Source organism: Pseudorca crassidens, chromosome 9 (genome assembly GCF_039906515.1).
Source record: "Pseudorca crassidens isolate mPseCra1 chromosome 9, mPseCra1.hap1, whole genome shotgun sequence".
In the NCBI taxonomy this organism is placed as follows: Eukaryota; Metazoa; Chordata; class Mammalia; order Artiodactyla; family Delphinidae; genus Pseudorca; species Pseudorca crassidens.
Genome location: NC_090304.1, coordinates 94,170,407 through 94,189,430, shown reverse-complemented (window position 1 = coordinate 94,189,430; position 19,024 = coordinate 94,170,407). Strand labels below are relative to the sequence as shown.

At 49.0% G+C, this 19,024-nt stretch overlaps 2 protein-coding genes across 3 annotated transcripts; both read left to right on the top strand.

Annotated features, from left to right (window-relative positions):
- Positions 1–4,030: 4,030 nt before the first annotated feature.
- Positions 4,031–7,495, top strand: APOA5 (apolipoprotein A5). Of its 2 annotated transcripts, none has more exons than XM_067751106.1 (4): positions 4,031–4,107; positions 4,969–5,025; positions 5,139–5,250; positions 5,776–7,495. In XM_067751106.1, the coding sequence occupies exons 2-4, from the start codon at positions 4,977–4,979 to the stop codon at positions 6,725–6,727; spliced, it is 1,113 nt and encodes a 370-aa protein (XP_067607207.1). In that variant the 5' UTR covers positions 4,031–4,107; positions 4,969–4,976; the 3' UTR covers positions 6,728–7,495. The 2 variants fall into 2 exon arrangements, with proteins under 2 accessions (XP_067607207.1, XP_067607206.1); XM_067751105.1 differs by lacking the exon at positions 4,031–4,107 and adding an exon at positions 4,158–4,459.
- Positions 7,496–8,216: 721 nt separating this feature from the next.
- ZPR1 (ZPR1 zinc finger) lies at positions 8,217–18,312 on the top strand. Its single transcript, XM_067751103.1, has 14 exons — positions 8,217–9,268; positions 9,450–9,611; positions 10,049–10,139; positions 10,518–10,588; positions 11,237–11,323; positions 11,480–11,602; positions 11,967–12,014; positions 12,172–12,238; positions 12,656–12,726; positions 13,388–13,477; positions 13,941–14,051; positions 14,722–14,808; positions 16,800–16,865; positions 17,684–18,312. Exons 1-14 carry the CDS (start codon positions 9,098–9,100, stop codon positions 17,816–17,818), a joined length of 1,380 nt encoding a protein of 459 aa, XP_067607204.1. The 5' UTR covers positions 8,217–9,097; the 3' UTR covers positions 17,819–18,312.
- The last annotated feature ends 712 nt before the right edge of the window (positions 18,313–19,024 follow it).

Genomic DNA, 19,024 nt, shown 5'->3' with positions numbered 1-19,024 from the left:
AATCCAGGAACTGATGCCACACTGAGCAGAGACTGCTGCATCACAGCTTACACTTGAGATCTCGGCAGAGTACGCTGAAGGAGGGCAACCTGCAGCACATTTTATACACTACATACAATGAGAAGTCACTATTGTTCCTCTGAAGAACAGGTCACAAGAGAAAGACTGTCTAGGAGGTCTTCCCATTCGGTTCACACTGAGTTTTTATTTGAGATCCGTATACTTGTTTAATACATTTGTTTACAGTAAAACTGCTGCTACAGAGCGTTAAAGAGCAAGGTACCTTTTAATCTTTATAAATATACATTTTAAAATTCTTTTTACTCTACAGTCAGATTATGTTGGCAATTCTCGGATCAAAAAACAACAACAAAAACAAAAACAGATGGTTAACTCTCTTCTAAAAATTCAGCTGTCTGTGAATACCATGATTCTACACAACAGGGAGACAGTGAAGACAGGGAAGCTTAAACAAGTTCTGTGGAAATAATCAGGTTCAAGACACTTCAGAGGTGACCCTTCTTATTGCATTATATCTGGAGGTACAAAATATCAGGTTGTTCCACTGTTTGGTGATGTTAAGTTTGATCACTTGGTTAAAATCAACCACCAGATTTCTCCATTGCAAAAGTAAAGTTTGGTGATTTATAAGTAATTTGTGGGGAGATAGTTTGAAGGCATGCGAGCATCCCTTTCCTCAATAATTTTTCATTTAATGGTTTTAGCATTCATTAATGAACCTTGCCTGAATCAAATATTCCCTGAGGGTTGCAAAATAGTGATTTTTAAAAATTACATCATTCCAGTTACATGTATTAGCTGATTTCTTCTGTAAGTAAGAGCTTTCAGGGGACTGGTTTTTGAATCCAAAGACTTGAACAAAAATGTTTAACCTGAATCTAATGGTGAGGAAATGACTAGTCCAATTCAGATCACTTTCCAAGACATCTTATCTGGACTCTTCAAAAAAAGTCAATGTCAAGGGTTGGGGAATACTGTTCTAAATGTAAAGAGACAACAGAGGCATAACAACCCCATGAAATGTGTTGGATACTGAATTTAAAAAGGAAAAAAGAGAGAGAAAACAGCTATTAAAGGCATTTTGGGAGAATTGGGAAAATTTGAATATATGGTATATATTAGATGATAGTAAAGAATTATGTTAATATTCATAGGTGTGATAGTGGTATTCTGTTTATGTCAAAGTGTCCTTATTCTTAGGAGATGTATGTTGAAGTATTTAGGGTGAAGTGTCACTCTGCCTACAATGATTTAAAATGATTCCACACACAAAGCACTTAACACATACCCATATACAAATACCTCCAACCAACCCAAACATTTTAAAAACTAAAACTGTATCATCAAATAGGGAAGAATGAGTGTGTGTTGCATCTACCTATTGTATTAATCTAAGTTCAGTCAGAAAAACAGAAGCCACTCTATATTTTTCAAGTGTGAAAGGCTGTAATGTAGAAAATTACAGTTTTGTAAACTGTTGGAAGGGCTTGAGGAGTGACCATCTCAGCTTGCACTTGAAGGAGTGATTCTCAAAAGTTCACTTGTAAGTGGCTACAAATGGGAAGCTCATCTAATTATCTTAGTTTGCAAAACCAATGAGTGTGATTCTTAAGAAAGTCACCCAGAAGCTGCTTTAAACCCCAAGTCTGGCTACGCATCTGTCTGCAACAACCAATGAAGAATAATGGTCTCTCCTCTTCCATCTCACCCCGCTGACTCTAACCTAGGCCCATAGAGAGAAGGGGATTCTGGGAAATATGGTTCCAGGTGTCTCCTCTGCATCCCAGAAAAGACATTAGAAGGAGTGGTGATGATGATGATTCACAGAAAATCCAGTGCAGCTATATTTTATAGCATAGGCTCAGCAGAAAACCATTAGGGTACCAGAAATGCTATTTAAAAATATTGTGGTAAAATATGCATAACATAAAATTATCATTTTTAAGTGCACAGTCCAGTGGCATTAAATACTTTCACATTGTTATACAGCCATCACCTCTATCCATCTCTAGACCTTTTCCTTCTTCCCAGACAGATACTCTGGGAAGATACTCTTCATCCCTCCCTCCTCCAGCTCCTGGTAACCTCTAATCTACTTTCTGTCTCTGAATTTGGCTATTCTAGGTACCACATGTAAGTGGAATCATACAAGATTTGTCCTTTTGTGTCTGGCTTATTTCACTTACATAATGTCATCAAGATTCATCCATTTTTGTAGTATGTATCAGAATTCATTCCTTTTTAAGATGAAAAAATATTCTATTGTATATACGTGTATACCATATTTTGTTTATCCATTCATCTGTTGATGGACACAAGTTATGCAATCATCTACATACTTGCCCAGGAACCTGGGAAACATCTAGTTTCCTCCCTCTCCTTCACCTCCTTCATCCAACCAGTCAGCAGGTACTATCAGTTCACCACTTCAGTATCCTTCAAATATATTCTCTCCTACCAATCCTCATTGTTATGCCTTAGTTCAGAGTCTTCATCATCTCTCAGGTTACTCAAACAGCCTCTGAGCAGTCTCCTCACCTTCTGTCTTGCTGCCCTCCAGAGTGATCTTTCATATACCCTTCAGTGACTGCTTGCACACAGCTTTTCATGACCTGATTGTGGTCTCTTTACCCTTTCTGCCCCATCCCATGCTGGCCTTAGCTACCTGGGTTCCAATTCTGGCTGCACCTCTTACTGTGTAATGATGGACAAGTCATTTAATATGTGCTGTGCCAAACATAATAGGGGGACATGGAGATGAATTAGACAAAGTCCCTCCACTCAGAGAGCTCTCACATATGTCAATGAATCATTGCACTGCAGGATAATAAGTGTGATACTCCAGGAATATACAAAATGTTCTATGGTTAATATGGAATCGTCTGTCTCCAGAAAAGTGTGAGGGCAGAGAAGGCATTTGGAGTGATACTGGAGCTGTGCAGCGGAGCCTACTCAGGTCCTCCCAAATCCATTCTTCTCTTCTTCCTGAGTAATATAGCTCTTTCCCAGCTGGGAATACAGCCATCCAGAATAAAGACTACATTTCCCATTCTCCTTTTCAGCTAAGTGTAGCCATGTGACTATGTTCTGACCAATGGGATGTCAGTAAAAGTGGTAAGAACCATTTCTGGGATGTGTCTTTAAAGGAAGGGTACATGTCCTTCTTTCTGCTGGCTGGGAGGTAGACTTGATGGCTGGAGCTGAAGCAGCTGAAACTTGGACATGAGCCTTTTGCTGAGGATGATAGTACAACAAGACAGAAGGAGCCTTGATTGGCCTATGTTTACCTCAGAGAGATATAGAATTCCATTTTGTTTAAGCTATTCTCTTTCTCCTTTTTTTCCCCATCATTTGCAGCTAAGCCAAATCTTAACTAATACAAACTAAATCTGAAAAAAAATGAATATAAGTTCACCAAGGAATATTTCAAACAGAGGGAACGGCAGGTACAAAGGCTTAGGGTCCTGAAAGAGGCGGTATGCTCAGGGAATGCCAGGGGTTTGTGTGGCAGGAGATGAGGCCAGAAGTGGGTTGGGACAGCCACAGCAGAGCACGGACTGAATAGGGAGGACCATGGCAGGGAAACCTGCTGGGGGCTACAAATGTGATCAAGGTGAGAGACAGTGGTGTGGTAAAATGACCAGTGGTGGAAATGGAGGGGAGGAGATCGATTCAAGATACATTTAGAAGCAAAAATCAGGAGTTTATGAATGTGTGTGTTTAAGTATATGGAGTGGGCGTATCATCAGAGGAAGTCTGGGCTTTTTGGCTTCTCCTCCTCAGAGGCCCTGTGGGTGGAGTTCAGCCTTTCCCCATGGGGAGAATCCTCCTCTTGCTCCCATTCTTTGGGCCCCATGTCCCTGGCCCAGATGCCTCTCATGATGTCATCTTCACCCCATCAAACTTCCCCAGCTTGTTCCAGGATTATTTCATAAATTGGAAGGTGGGTGGGTCTTCAACCCTATAAATGCTGGCTCTTCCCAGGCTGCCTGAGTAGCCCGTGGTGGAGGTGTCAAGGGCTGCTCAGGTTCAGGCAGCTGGACACTGTCCCTGTCTGGCTGGGGCACAGTGCTTCTGGGCAGTTGAGTAAGAGCCGGGCCCTCAGCAGACAAACAGGCTTGTCTCTATTGGTGGGTCAGCCAGTAGGTCCACAGGAAGGTTGGAAGTCAAGGAGTTTGGGGGAACTGGGTGAGGAGTTCAGGCCCACTCCTTGTAAAACTTTCCAGGAAGCGCTTTTCTACTGGGGCAGCATCCAGTTACTAGGGTACTCATTAACCCCCTGGGTACCAGGAAAGGGCAGGAGGTAAGCACTGGGAGGCAGCTGAGGTCATCCTTCTTTGAACTTCCACGTGGTATTTACTCAGAGCAATTGTTGCCAGAGGCCCAGGCCCTGGACTATAAAGCGGAATGTCTGCTCTCTGTGCCCAGAAGCGAGCAGGTGAGCAGCCAGGGCAGAGGGATGTGGGTCGGAGTCCTAAGGGAGGGGACTGAGCAGAGAGCTGTGGGTGGGAACTAAGAATTAAGGACCTCCTCTTAGAGCACTTTGGCAGAGTAGCTTCTTCCCCCACCCCCGGGATACCTCAGTTTTCCCAGCCGTGAAATGGGGGCAGGAATAGGTGAGCAGGGGAGTGGTGGCAGAAGTGGCTGAGGGAGCTGCTCCTGGGGTCTCCTGGGCGGGGTGGGGTCGGGGGGGAACCTTTACAAAGCAGTTTGAGCTCCACAAACTCTATATGATGTGATGAGGTGAAAAAGGAGCCCCCCAACCCATCCCAGGAAGACACCCTTTCCCTCCCAGCCACATTCAACTAGGTCAGTCCTCTTAAGCCCTGGTAGCTCTGAGCTCGCTACACCCAGGGGAGGGTTAACAGATTTGGGGCAAGTCCCATGGGAGGTGTCCCTTCTTTGCTTCTTCACTCTCACCAGGCCTCCATTCACCTTTCTTCTCAGAGAACATCATGGCAAGTATGGCTGCAGTTCTGACCTGGGCTCTGGCCCTCCTCTCAGGTGGGTCTCCAACCCTGACTTCACTGTGGAGGAGTGGGTGGAGGCTGGACTGAGGGGTCCGTCCACCCTGGGGGAGGAAACCCATCCCCTGTTCACCTGCTCCCTCTCCACAGTGCTTTCAATCACCCAGGCACGGAAAGGCTTCTGGGACTACTTCAGCCAGAGCAGCACGGACAAAGGCAGGGTGGAGCAGATCCAGCAGCAGAAGCTGGCACGGGAGCCCACGTGAGTGGCCAGGGCAAGGGGTGCGGTCAAAGGGAGAAGACACCCAGAGGGTGGGATGATGCAGTGCCTGATTGCTCAACCTGTGGTCCTCCCTGGGAAGAGAACAGAGCGGTGCTAGCTCTGCCCTCTATCCTGGCCTTCCTGGGCTGTTCAGCAGCCCCTGCCGGCAGCCTCCGCCTTTGATCTCTCTTTAGCTGCTGCCTCCATGCCTTCTGAGGCGTGGGACCAGGGAGCAGGGGAGAGGGCCCCCCCATTGCAGCCTCCAGAACGAAAGGATTATGTGAGAGGCCAGGTGCCTCCGTGCACAAGGAATTGGGAAGTGTTCACCTGGATATGCGTATGCCATGTGTTTGTACTTCCTGTGGGAGGAGTCATGGTTGGCTTGGGTTAGTACTGGAGACCCGGCTTTGGGGCCACCGCCCTGCATCCTTGGTTTCTCCATAGGATCAGTGAGTGACATCTTTGGGGCAAAGGAGATGAGTGTGCTAGCAGTCTGATGGCCTGATTGTCTGTCTCCTTCCCCAGGAGCCTGAAAGACAGACTTGAGCCAGACGTCAGCAATATGAACAACTTCCTGGAAAAGCTGGGCCCTTTGAATGGGCAGGGGAGGGAGCCTCCCGGGCTCCCACACGACCCGGTGGGCATGCGGCAGCAGCTGCAGGAGGAGCTGGAGGAAGTGAGGAAGCGTCTGGAGCCCTACATGGCCGAGGTGCACGAGCGCGTGGGCTGGAACCTGGAGGGGTTGCGGCGGCAGCTGCAGCCCTACACGGTGGAGCTGATGGAGCAGGTGGCCCTGCGCGTGCAGGAGCTGCAGGAGCAGCTGCGCGTGGTCGGAGAGGGCACCAAGGCCCAGCTGCTGGGGGGCGTGGAAGAGGCGCGGAGCCTGCTGCAGGAGCTGCAGGACCACGTGGCAAACCACACTGGCCGCGTGAAGGAGCTCTTCCACCCGTACGCGGAGCGCCTGGTGACCGGCATCGGGCACCACGTGCAGGAGCTGCACCGCAGCGTGGCGCCGCACGCGGCCGCCAGCCCGGCGCGCCTCAGCCGCTGCGTGCAGGTGCTCTCGCGCAAGCTCACGCTCAAGGCCAAGGCCCTGCACACGCGCATCCAGCAGAACCTCGACCAGCTGCGTGAAGAGCTCAGCGCCTTTGCTGGCGCCGGTGCTGACGGTGCAGAGGAAGAGGCCCAGCCGGACCCACAGGTGCTGTCTCAGGAGGTACGCCAACGACTCCAGGCTTTCCGCCACGACACCTTCCTGCAGATTGCCGCCTTCACCCGTGCCATTGACCAAGAGACCAAGCAGATCCAGCAGCAGCTGGCGCCACCTCCGCCAGGCCACAGCGCCTTCGCTCCAGAATTCCTACAAGGGGACCGAGGCAAGGCCCGGAGCGAGCTGCAGGCCCGCCTCGACGACCTGTGGGAAGACATCAACTACAGCCTTCGTGACCATAGTCCTGGCCATCTGGGGGAGCCCTGAGAGTCTACTTGTCCACGTCCCAGATTCTTGTCTGGGGAGCCCAAGATCTGAACCTCTAACATAGCTATGTCCTTGACAGTGGCCTTTTGGGCAGAGGGTGGAGGGCCCTGCACAGGATAGCTGAGGTCACTCAAAGGGCTGTTGTCCTAGGCCATCCAGCCACCTGCAATTCCCCCGTCCGGATGCATTACATTCACCAGGCTTTGCAAACCCGGCTTCCCGTGCTCATTTGGGAATCCTCCTGAGTTGCTCCATTCTGGGGTGGCGGGAGAGGGCGGGAAGGAGGCACTGTATGTGCAGGGTCATTATGTGCAAGCCTGTTGCCATGGTGCTGGAAGCCCGTGCCTCTTCTTCCCAGGGCCAGGCTCTGATCACTTCTGGCCACCTGGTGGCCACTGCTAGAGCTGGTCCACAGAGAGGAGCTCTTTTCTCCCCAGGACTGCCATGACAGCTTCTGTTGGGGGAAGAGAAGGGAGAAAGAGCAGAAAATATGATGAAGAGAACATGTGATGGTGTGTGTGTATATATCCCTGCTGGCTGATGCTGGTGTAGACAAATGGTGTGGGTCGTGATGGGAGGGAGCAGAGCCTGGATTTCCTTACATAACACTACATCTAAACAGCTGACTGAGCCCTCCAATCTGTGAGGGCTACTTAAAACCCTCTGGGGAGCCTACTGCGTGCCCTCCTCATCTCTGGCCCCTCCCTCCCGACTCCCAGGCGGAAGTCTAGATTTCTGACACAAATGAAATAGATGCTTATGATGGAAGCTTATTTGCCTGGTGTGACTCTCATTTGGACTATGTCTGAAAGCAGTGGCCTCACCACTATCCCCAAAGCACACCCATCACCCGCCTTCAATCCCTCGCTACTCTTTCTCATTGACCTCTTCCTAATCCAGTTGTATCGGAGGGGTGTTGCTCTGGCTGGGCTGACAGCTGTTTGTCACACCTGTGGTGTGCCTGGGTTAGAGACCCTTCCTCTGCACCTGCATTGTTCACCAGCCTGCTTACCACAGGACGGTGTGCATGAGGTATAGGCCCCTGAGGTGGCCTGTCTTCTTTGTCCCGGCTGTTCCAGATTTTGAATGGCCTCTTTTTATTTTTATTTTTTTTTGCGGTACGTGGCCCTCTCACTGTTGTGGCCTCTCCCGTTGCGGAGTGCAGGCTCCGGACACACAGGTTCAGCGGCCATGGCTCACGGGCGCAGCCGCTCCGCGGCATGTGGGATCTTCCCGGACCGGGGCACGAACCCGTGTCCCCTGCATCGGCAGGCGGACTCTCAACCACTGCGCCACCAGGGAAGCCCCTGAATGGCCTCTTCTTTGACTGTCCCTCTTTTTATGACTGACCCTCTTCTTGGACCCTCAAACTCATACCCCCACCCCCATTCCCCATGTACATATTCACTTGAGGGCAACCAAACTCCTCATAGCTCCCTGGGAAGTCTAAAATTGGGGGTGGCTGAAGTGGAGGGAAGAGGAGAGAGGAAAGGGTAAACACACCCAGTCCAGTACCCTTAGAACATCCAGGGCAGCACCCTTTCCTCCCGGCTTAGCCCACCCTGCACAGAGTTCTCACTGCCACACTCCCTCATAGCACAGACCCCATCTGAATCGGGCCTCATCATGCCTGCAGACTGGATCTCTTCCATGGCACCCTAGATTTAGCACCAGAAGTGGGAGAAAGGTGCCCAGGGAGAGGAGGTGCTGGGAAGGAAAGTTTACCCCCCAAAGAGGTGTTTTTGTTGGTGGTGGTTAGGAGATCAGGAGGGGTGAGTCAGCTGGGGTTGGATATGGTGGGGATGAGCCAATAGGGGTAAAAGTGAGGGCCGTGTATTTGAGGCAGGAATTTGGGCAGGTGTTTATGAGGACAGAAATAGGGAGTGAGAAGAACAGAAATGGAGACAGATTGAGGGACTAAGGGAGGGTGATCTAGAGCCTAGGCAGCATCTGGCCCAACGGCGGATCCAAGCAAACCCAGGGAGGAGCGCGCCTCCTCAGGGATACAGATGGACGGCCAGGCCCCTTGCCGTCAAGCCTCTCGTAGTTAGACTTGTGGACTAATAGTTAGAACCCAGTATGGCGGAGCTATTGCAAAGGAGCAAAAAACTGCCCTGGGTCTGAGAGGACGCCCTGGGGGCAGTGACGCCTGAATTGAGGTGGAGGCAAAGCCTGGATCCGGCTGGCTTTGGAAGTCTGGACCGAATAATCCCGGCAACTGGAAAACCGCGTGTCAGGTACTGTTCCCCGAGGGGAGTCCTCGGCCTCTTTAAGGATGGGCGGGGCGGTAGCTGGCGGAAGTGCCGGAGGAAGGGGTGGGGCCAAGAGAGGCGCAGAAGACCGAAGTTGGGGCCTGAGCAGCGCGTGGTCATGTTGGCCAGTGGGGCTGTGGATCCTGGCCTCCCGGCGGCTGCTGCTGCCCCCTCGCCCGTCCAGACCCGACAGCCCGGGACGGGGCACTTGTTCCGGCCTATTAGCGCTGATGACGAGGAGCAGCAGCCTACCGAGATCGAATCGCTGTGCATGAACTGCTACCGTAATGTGAGGCGGGGGCGCGGCCACGGGCGGCTGGAGGGTTGGTTTGAGGAGGGGAGGAGCGGGGGTCGGCGACCTGGCCAGGCTGGTCCAGTTGGGGACCCGGAGGCGAGGCACGCCCGGGGGTCAGTAGATGGGGGATGGGGGTTTCATTGGTTCTTTCCCTAACTGTCTTCTGCTTCCCTAGGGCATGACGCGCCTCCTGCTCACCGAGATTCCCTTCTTTAGAGAAATAATCGTGAGCTCCTTTTCCTGCGAGCACTGTGGCTGGAACAACACGGAGATCCAGTCGGCAGGCAGGATACAGGACCAGGGAGTGCGCTATACTTTGACCGTCAGGGCCCAGGAGGTGAGAGGAGCCCAGAGCAGTTACCCTAGTGTCCTAGAGAAAGCTTGGGGACTGGAGTCATAGCTCTGGTCCAGGTGGTCGGACCTCAAATAAATCCACTTAAGTGTTCAAGCCTCAGTTTCCTCCTTTGTAAAATGGCGTTGGTGCTGTCATCTGCTCAGGTGAGGTAAGACTTGTGAAAGCGCTTTGTAAACTTTGTCAGAAAGTATCAAATGAGCAGTAGTTATGAATAGTACTCTCATCGTTTGGGTAGCTGGTTTTCACATCAAGGTACTATTCCGCAGGAGTAGTCCGGACTCCCCCTAGTGGAGAGAGGAAGAGACAGCTGGGCTGGGGCCTCTGAGGGTGGAGGTTGGGGGGGGGGCACTCTGTTATTTCCTGAGAAGAACCTGTATTGTTGAGACCTCTGTGGACTGAAGGTTTTTCTTTCTGCCCAGGACATGAACAGAGAAGTAGTGAAGACTGACTCTGCCACCACAAGGATCCCAGAGCTGGATTTTGAAATTCCTGCCTTCAGCCAGAAAGGAGGTAAGTTTAAGGTCAGAGTGTTTGCACTGTTCATGCCTAGCTCAAATCTTACTTTCTTGCAAAACTCCTGGTACCAGGCCTAGTGGCTTGTGTGTGGGTTTGGCCACATCATTGTGATCTTCACTGGTTTAACATAAACAGAAAGCTTAGGTGAAGCAGCTTAAGATAGTATTGGGTTGGCCAAAAGCTTCGTCCGGGTTTTTCCACATCATCTTACAGAAAAACCAGAATGAGTTAGAGGTGAATGGAACCTTGTTCCCTGCCTCCTTATTTTACAGGTGAAATCAAGGCCCAGAGGGTTCAAGTGAACTGCCCAGGGTCCTGCAGGCACTTGATAGCGAAGTGAAGACTGACCAGTCTTTTGTTCTTCCTCACCAGCTCTGACTACTGTTGAAGGATTGATCAGCCGTGCCGTCTCTGGCCTTGAGCTGGATCAGCCCTCACGAAGGGTGAGCTGGGGTTTTCTGATGGCGGCAGCTCAAGGAAAAATTATTTATGTACACTTGTTCCCCTTCCCACGTGGCTGAGCTGTCTCTGATTGAATGTTGGAGAACTTTGTGGGGAAGCACACAGCGATGTTATAGCTGCCTGGATGTTGCATATGCTGTACCACTATTCCTTTCCACTTCCCCTCCCCCACTGTACATTGAGGCCTCTTCCCAGACAGACACTGTAACATTGCCTCCAAAGACCCTTTCCTGATATTCTTGGGCTTATCTGTGCTTCCTGAGTGTTCCATTGTATCTTATGTTTATTATGACATTTCATATATACATATATATATATGTATGAAATAATATAATTGCAAATTTAGTCATCTGTCGTCTTAACTGGCTGTGGAGCCCCATGAGAGGGCTCTGGTTCATTTACTGTTATCTATAACCTGGCACAAATGCCTGGACTAAATGGCTGAATGAGTGAGACAATGAGGCTCATCTGGCACCGCCCATAAACTTCAAACTAATTTGCTACCTCTTATCGTGAAGCCTGAGTCTTTGTTCCCAGTCACACTGAGACAGGTGGTGGCTTCCTGTCGGAAGTGATGGGGGCATAAATTCTATCCCCAGGGCTGATCTTTTACTCTTTGTTCCTGTCAGGCGAATGAAGAAGCCACGGCTGAAAGAATTGATGAGTTCATTGTCAAACTGAAGGAGCTAAAGCAAGTGGCCTCTCCTTTCACCCTGGTGAGTACTGAGGGACTCCAGGTGCCCTAGATTTAGGGTAGGAGGGACCATTAAGACAGTCTGAGATTTTTCTGTGGTGCCTCTGTGGTCTGATGGTAGGTGGAGGATCGTACATGATTTCTTGTTATAACTGCTCTCTCGTTACCCATCTGTTAGATCATTGATGATCCCTCAGGGAACAGCTTTGTGGAAAACCCACATGCTCCCCGGAAAGATGATGCCCTGGTGATCACACACTATAATCGGACTCTACAGCAGGAAGAGATGCTGGGGCTCCAGGTAAGTGCCCTGAAGAAGCCAGAAGAATGCTCTGGAATTATCTTGCACTCCGATTGCTGGGAGTCAGTGGGAACTTATTTTGCTGCTGCCGCCCTGTGTACGCTATCTCAGCATGTGTGTGCCTCCCCTCTAGCTCACTTAAGGACTTTGGGTAAACTTTACAACACAGGACAGCAGTGGCTGTGATCCTATCCTAAGCTCTGTTCTTCCCTTGCCTGGGGCTTTGCTTTCCAACTTCTCTGTTAAACCCACAAGGTGGCAGCTGACGTAAGCAAGCCAGAGCATTTTCTCTCACTCTGGGGCAGGGTGTTGGCGAGGCTGAGGTCTGTGTGCCAACGTATGATTTGCATCTCTGCTACTTTAGGCAGAGGAACCAGAAGAGAAACCAGAAGAGGAAGATCTCAGAAACGAAGTGAGTCACATTGGCAACTGTGGAGGAAGGAGCAGAGTGGTGGGCTGAGACTGACGCTGTTCACGGGTGGCCGCCAGTGTACCAGCTGAATGTCTTCAGCCTGAGCAGGCTTCACCTGCTTGGGAGGGCTCACTCTACGTCCCCTGTTGTGTTCCAGGTGCTCCAGTTCAACACCAACTGCCCGGAATGCAATGCTCCAGCCCAGACCAACATGAAGCTAGTTCGTATCTTTTGTCGGGCAGTTGGGTTGCTCTTCATCTGACTCAGGCATGAAGATTATATTCACGCTGGAGAGTACTCCCTTCAGGGAAAGCACAAGGCTTTATTCCGAGCGATGAGAGGGATGTTGCCTTTGATTAGACCGTGCACCTTGGCTTTTGGGTTCAAAGAGAGAATTAGGCCATGGTCTCTAGGCTCCTGCGTGTGGCCTGAGCCATGTCATCAAACACTGATGAACAGCGATCGCCGTGGGTGGTGACCTTGCCCTCTTCTGGGGGGCTGTCTGAGTTAGGCTGCTTCTTGTGATCTCTTTCCTGCAGTCCTGGGACCAGCAGCTGTGTGTTTGTGGGGTTCGGATTTGTTCTTCCCCACAGGGTGGTCTTGCTGTCCTGGAAGCAGATTTCCTTAATTCCATCTTCCAGAAATTCCCCACTTTAAGGAGGTTATCATCATGGCTACCAACTGCGAGAACTGCGGCCATCGGACCAATGAGGTGGGTGGGCTTCATCGTTTGGGAAGAGTAGCTTTCATCCTTTCTGAAGCTGCTTAGGGTGAGGAGCTCTTGAACTAGAAATTAGCTTAGAGAAGAAAAGTTAGAGATAGCATAACTTGTTGAAGACATTCAAAGTTGGTTATATGGAAGAGAGAGAACTACTTTTTGACCTACAGCTCAGAGGGGTGGAAGAGCAGGGAGGCAGATTTTGACTCAGTAATAAAAAACTTTCAAGGTCTATCTGAATATAGAGTGGGCTGCCTTGGAGGGTTGTAAATTCCCTTTTCCTGAGTGTATTCACGCATAAGCTGTTTCAATTCTTAAACCAGAAAATTATAAAGGGAATCTACACACTAGTTGCAGTTGGAAGTCCCTTTCAGCCCCAAGAGTCATTTTTTTAACCGTGAATTCGTTTCTTGGCAATCTGGGGTGAATCTTTGGCAGGCTGCCGGTGCTGGGCACTCTGCTTCTGGCCAGCTTTCAGTGATTTTGGTTTGGGTGACTGCTGCCACTGTTGGTTTAGAAAGCACTGTCCTTGGTAGCCATTGGTGGGCCTGATTGGAGGTCCAAGCCTACTCCCCCAGCCCTTCCGGGTCTCCCCGCACCAGGTGAGGATGGGTGTCTCCTCTGCTGCTGCTCCTGGCACTGCTGTCTGTTGCAGGTGAAATCTGGAGGTGCAGTAGAGCCCTTGGGCACCAGGATCACCTTCTACATCACTGATCCCTCAGATATGACTCGAGACCTGCTCAAGGTAACAACCTGCTTGGGGAAGTGACTCTCCTCTGCACGTGGCTGTCTCTGTCGAGGGGGAATTTGTCTTTTCTCAATCATATCCTGGCGTTGTGAAGTACCTCCTTACTTCCTTGGGTTTGAGGATCCCTGAGCAGAGTTAATCCATGGTAGGAAGTGCAGATTCAGAAGGTGACCCCTAAGCTCTTTCTGATGACTTGGCAGCCTTTTGCCTCTAGTGTCTGTGAGGGCCCTTGTTTCTGATCTCTAATGACAGGATGTCTGCTGGAGCCATGACTCAGAATGCCCCCTTTTAAGGTTGGTTCTAGGAGTGAGTCTAGCTTTAATTGGAGATTCAGAGAAAACTGGGACAGCTGACTTTGTCCCCAGATTATCACTGGTGGTACTAATTTGGCAGGAGGACTCTGCTTAGCTTTCTCTAGCAGCTCCTGATTTAAAGCCTAATTTGATCTCTCATCTCACAGTCCGAGACATGTAGTATGGAAATCCCAGAGCTGGAATTTGAACTGGGAATGGCTGTCCTTGGGGGCAAGTTCACCACACTGGAGGGGATACTGAAGGACATCCGGGAACTGGTGAGTCCCCTGAGTATAGTGCATGGCATCTTCCGCAGTGCAGCTGTGGGGAAGGGGCTGGAAGGCTGCAAAGGTCCTAGTTTTTGGAGCTGATAACTGAGGTTTCTTTGCTTTAAAGCTGATTTGAGAGGCTTAAATATTATTTTGGATTGTGATGATAAGTTTGTTGGAAATTCAGAATGGAAATTCTCACACCTAATTCTGGGCTGATGTAGATATTTTGCGGTTTTGGGTAAGTCATTTATTTCACTGTAAAATGGGGTCATGAGGGTCCTTCCAGCACCTAAAAAAGTCCCGAACATACATATATATGTGTGTGTTGACTTAACCCATATGTTTATCCTCTTAATGAATCATTTTGCTTAACTGGTTATCAGTCGTCGGGCATTTTGTCTTTGTAAATTATACTTTATTTTGCACCTCTTCCAATGAGGACTAGAGATCATATTTAAGAACATTTCTATAGTTTTTGTTTCATGTTGCCCGTTATCATCTTGGCAGATTAATTCACACGGTTTTAGGGGTGGCCGCCTAGGTCAGAAAGGCGGTGCGGCACAAATGGCGACCAAGCTTCCCTGACAGGCACCCCTGTCACCCCGCACCAGGTTTATGGTTAAGCCTATCAAACATGGAGCCAGTATTCTAGCAGTTTGGATGCCATTTATTGCAGGTGACCAAGAACCCTTTCACACTGGGCGACAGTTCCAGTCCTGGCCGGACAGAGAAACTGCAGGAGTTTAGGCAGAAGTTGAACCAGGTGAGAGGACTCTGGCCGGTCAGTGCTTGTGGTCCTGGGGCTCCAGTGAACAAGAAGCTGCATACCCTTTCTTGCCACATGTAAACATCTAACTGACATGTTGGGGATTCTCTTGGTTTCTGATATCCCATGCCATCTCCTTTCTTGGTTTTCTCCCTTTTTTCTGTTGGAGCCTCTTCTCCAGTAGCTTCTTAAGAAAATGCATGGGAAGTAAAATTTCTGGGACTTTGCATGTCTGAAAATTTTTTTATTCCACCTTTTTTTTTAAATTAATATTTTAATTTTGGCTGCACTGAGTCTTCGTTGCTGCACACGGGCTTTCTGTAGCTGCGGCGAGCGGGGGCTACCCTTCCTTGTGGTGTGCGGGCTTCCCATTGCGGTGGCTTCTCTTGTGGAACACGGGGTCCAGGCACATGGGCTTCAGTAGTTGTGGCACGTGGGCTCAGTAGTTGTGGTTCACGGGCTCTAGAGTGCAGACTCAGTAGCTGTGGCGCACGGGCTTAGTTGCTCCGCGGCATGTGGGATCTTCCCGGACCAGGACTCAAACCTGGGTCCCTTGCATTGGCAGGCGGATTCTTATCCAGTGCACCACCAGGGAAGTCCTTATTCTACTCTTATATTAGATTAATGGCTGGGAATAGAATTCTAGGATGGAAATAATTTTTTATCAGAATTTCTAAGGTCTTCCAGTTTCCCACTAATGTCTTTCAGTTTCCCAGTTTGGCTGTTGAGAAGTTTGAAGGCATTCTGATTCCCTATCTTTTGTTTGTGACCTATTCTTGCGATACTTTTGTGTCCCCTGTGATGTAAAATTTCAGGATGTGATTTGGTGTACGTGGGCCAATTTTCAACCATTGTCGCTAAGCACTTGGTGGGTTCTTTGAATCTGGAAACTCATGTGGCTCAGTTCTAGGAAGCTTTTAAAAAGTATTCTATTGCTTCCCCTCTGTTCTCTCTTTCTGAAATCCCTATGTTTTGGATGTTAGACTGACTTGTCTGGTCTTCTGTAATTTACTTATTTTTTTGTCCTGTTTTCAGTTTCTTTGTGTTTGCTCTACTCTTGGAGATTATCTTAATTTTCCAACCCTTCAATTGAGTTTTTCATTTCCACTGACATTTTTATTTTCCAGGTGGCTTTTGGTCTTTCAATACTTTCTCCTCCTTTTAAAAAAGTAGCATCCTGTTGTTTTAAGGATGTAGTATTTTTTTCTCTTTGAGAATATTAATTTTGGGTTTTTTTTTTTTGACGTTTTATTTTCCTCGCATAGTTTCCATTTCCTCTTAAGGTTTTTTTTCCCATTTGATTTCTGTCTTTCAATATTACGGGCTTTGCTCAGATGTCTGGTAGTCATTGGTTGTCTATTTAAAAGTAGAGGACTAAAACATCTGAGTGGGGTGAGTCTTGCTGACGTTGGGCTCGTTGGAGGGGGATTTAGCTTGGCCATTTTGTTGAGGTAACTCCAGTGCCAGAGTTGTTAGGTGTTTCCTCTTGGGCTGGTCAGATTCCCATCAGTGGGTGTTCCGTTTCCTGTCTTGAGGGTGGAGGCTTGGCTGGCAGTGTTCTGAGAGCTGAGTGTGGGAAGAGGGCTGGGGTGTGTGTATGTCTGTTTCCAATAAGGGTGCATTGACTTCTGTTCTTGATTTCTTTCCCTCTACCCTCAACTGGGCGAGTGTCCCCCTGTCCATAGTGTGCTGTGGTAACTTCTCCACAGAATTCTCTTTTATTGGGGTGGGGCAAGGGCAGTCGTTGGTCTGTTTGGAATGGGAGAGGAGATTGGGGATGCCGGATTGCTTCTTAAATAGCTGTCTAACAGTCTTTATTTTAGATTCTCTCCACTCCACCTCTAGAGGCACCTTCATTTCACCAATTCTTAAAACTTTGGGGGATTCTGCAGTGTAAATTGGGTTGGTTTCTGTGTGGCAGACATAGTCCCTTCCTGCCAGCAGCTATGTAAGATTTACATGCTCATGCTGTATTCTGTCTCCTTTAGATCATTGAGGGTAACATGAAGGCCCACTTTGTTATGGATGATCCAGCAGGAAACAGCTACTTGCAGGTACTGTAGACCTTCCCTGGTATTTCACAGAGATATCTTTTCTGACCTTCCTTAAATATGTATCATTTCTCCAGAAACTGAGAGACTTAATTCTAAATGAACTGCTTTTTATCAAGGAACCTTTTAGCAGAAATTGGAACATAAGAGAGGAAGGGGGAAGGTGTATGGGACAGTAAGTGTGTGTCAAGAGGGGGAAAAAGGAGACTCCCAGGTTCCTTCTTCCTCTAGTCTAGCTCGAGTCCCAGCTCTAAGTCCAGCAGTGGCATTTTCATTTTGCAAATCTGACTGTGGATTGAGGAGAAATGGTGCCTTGTCCAGAGGCCAAGATGGGAAAAGGCTTTAAGCTGACTAGGGAGATACTCTGGTGATTAACAGTAACTTTAACATTTATTGAGCAGTTATTATGGGTCAGGCAAAACTGTTCTAAGGTCTCTCCACTGTTAAGACTATGCTACTCTCTTCGTAAGAAGGTACAGATAGAAAGTTTTTCTCCCTGCAGTCCCACTTCTAGCCCATGTGGGTTCTGTTGCTGCCCACGAGTTGAGCCTAGCCATGGGGTGTTGGAGGCCCTTAAAAAGAGAATAAAGGGACTTCCTTGGTGGTCCAGTGGTTAGGACTCTGCTTCCACTGCAGGGGGCGCACGTTCAATCCCCGGTCAGGGAATTAAGATCCCGCATGGCGTGCAGCCAAAAACAAAACAAAACAAAAAGGAATAAACACCTCCTTAAGGTCCTGGGAAAGTGGGAATTGGAAGCTGTCTGGGGGGGTGGGGGTGGCAGGATGGCACAGGCACTGATGGTCTGTCCTTGGCCTTGCAGAACGTGTACGCACCAGAAGATGATCCTGAGATGAAGGTGGAGCACTATAATCGCACATTTGACCAAAACGAGGAACTGGGGCTCAATGACATGAAGACGGAGGGCTATGAGACAGGTCTGGCTTCCCAGCGGTAGCCGTGGGTGGTTCCCGGCCAGCCTCCAGTGCTGCTCAGACCGCAGGGTTATTTATTGCTATTGGAAAAGACTGGAGTGGCCTCCCTACCAGGCCTTGCCCATGTGGGGAGGACACCTGGTCTGAGTCAGAGATCTGAGCACAATTTCTGAACAGTTTGTGACGGAAACGCAAGCCTCTTGGGTTACTTGACCTTGTTTTGGAGGATTTGAATTGGCCTGCGAAGAAACCCAGAAATGAACCATCAGGCATGTCATTGTCATTTTTTTCCTATAAAGTCTTTACCCTCCCTCCACACAATGCTCTCTCATGTCAAGTTGGAACTCTGAAGAGCTGGAGAAGGTGAAGACAGCTACGTCTGGAGTTTGGAAGTTGGTTTGGGTGTATAAAATACTGACTCTCAACAGGAAGAGAGTCTTCTGAGGGGAGGGAGTCTAGGACAGGTGAAGAAGTTCTCATTAAAATGGTGGCTTTCAAACAGCACTGGCCTCTGAAATCACTCTGTCCTTGTTTTATTATTATTTATTATTATTTTATTTTTATTTTGCACTCTGTCCTTGTTTGTTATGCTGGTAGAATTCAACCTCCTGAAGAACATTTTCTCTGGTGTGGCTACTGTAATTTGGGGACTGGAGCTGGCATTTCACTCATTCCTTCAATAGATGTTTGAGTGCTTGCTTTGTGCCTGGCACATCATAGAACTGAACAAAATAAAGCTCTGCTTTCACGGAGCTTCAAGTGTAGTGGGGAAAATTGGCAAACAGAGTGGGTGGGGGGTTGACAAGAAACCAACGAGTAGAACAGTGTCAGATTAATCACCATGTTATGGAGGAATGTCAAGCAGGGAAGGGGTCTGGGTAGTGCCAGGGAAGGTGGGGGCATTAGCTTTATTAGATGGAACTGCAGAGACAGGGCAAAACTTAGACCATGCCACTGGTCGTGAATGCATTTGATCCTGCGTAACTGCCCTGTGAGGCAGGGTTAAGACCTGAGCTTAGTCTTGTCAGGCTAAGGTTTGGTACTGAGTAGAAAGGGTAGAGGTGGAACTGAAGACAGAAATGGGCAGGAGGCGATGGGGTGGAGAGGACTATACTGGTAATGTTCACTGGAGCAGAAATATGAGACTTTCCCGATGTCTGCTGACACCAGGGTGGAGGCAGGGCTGTGGAGTTCAGCTTGAGATACACTGAAGTGTACTAGAAGCCAAG

Coding starts and splice junctions, on each gene's coding strand:
- APOA5 (XM_067751105.1), top strand. CDS start 4,429: ATGTCTGCTCTCTGTGCCCAGAAGCGAGCAG. Junction 4,460..4,968: donor CTGTGCCCAGAAGCGAGCAG/GTGAGCAGCCAG, acceptor CTTTCTTCTCAG/AGAACATCATGGCAAGTATG. Junction 5,026..5,138: donor GGCTCTGGCCCTCCTCTCAG/GTGGGTCTCCAA, acceptor CCCTCTCCACAG/TGCTTTCAATCACCCAGGCA.
- ZPR1 (XM_067751103.1), top strand. CDS start 9,098: ATGTTGGCCAGTGGGGCTGTGGATCCTGGCCTCCCGGCGGCTGCTGCT. Junction 10,140..10,517: donor TGCCTTCAGCCAGAAAGGAG/GTAAGTTTAAGG, acceptor CTTCCTCACCAG/CTCTGACTACTGTTGAAGGA. Junction 10,589..11,236: donor TGGATCAGCCCTCACGAAGG/GTGAGCTGGGGT, acceptor TGTTCCTGTCAG/GCGAATGAAGAAGCCACGGC.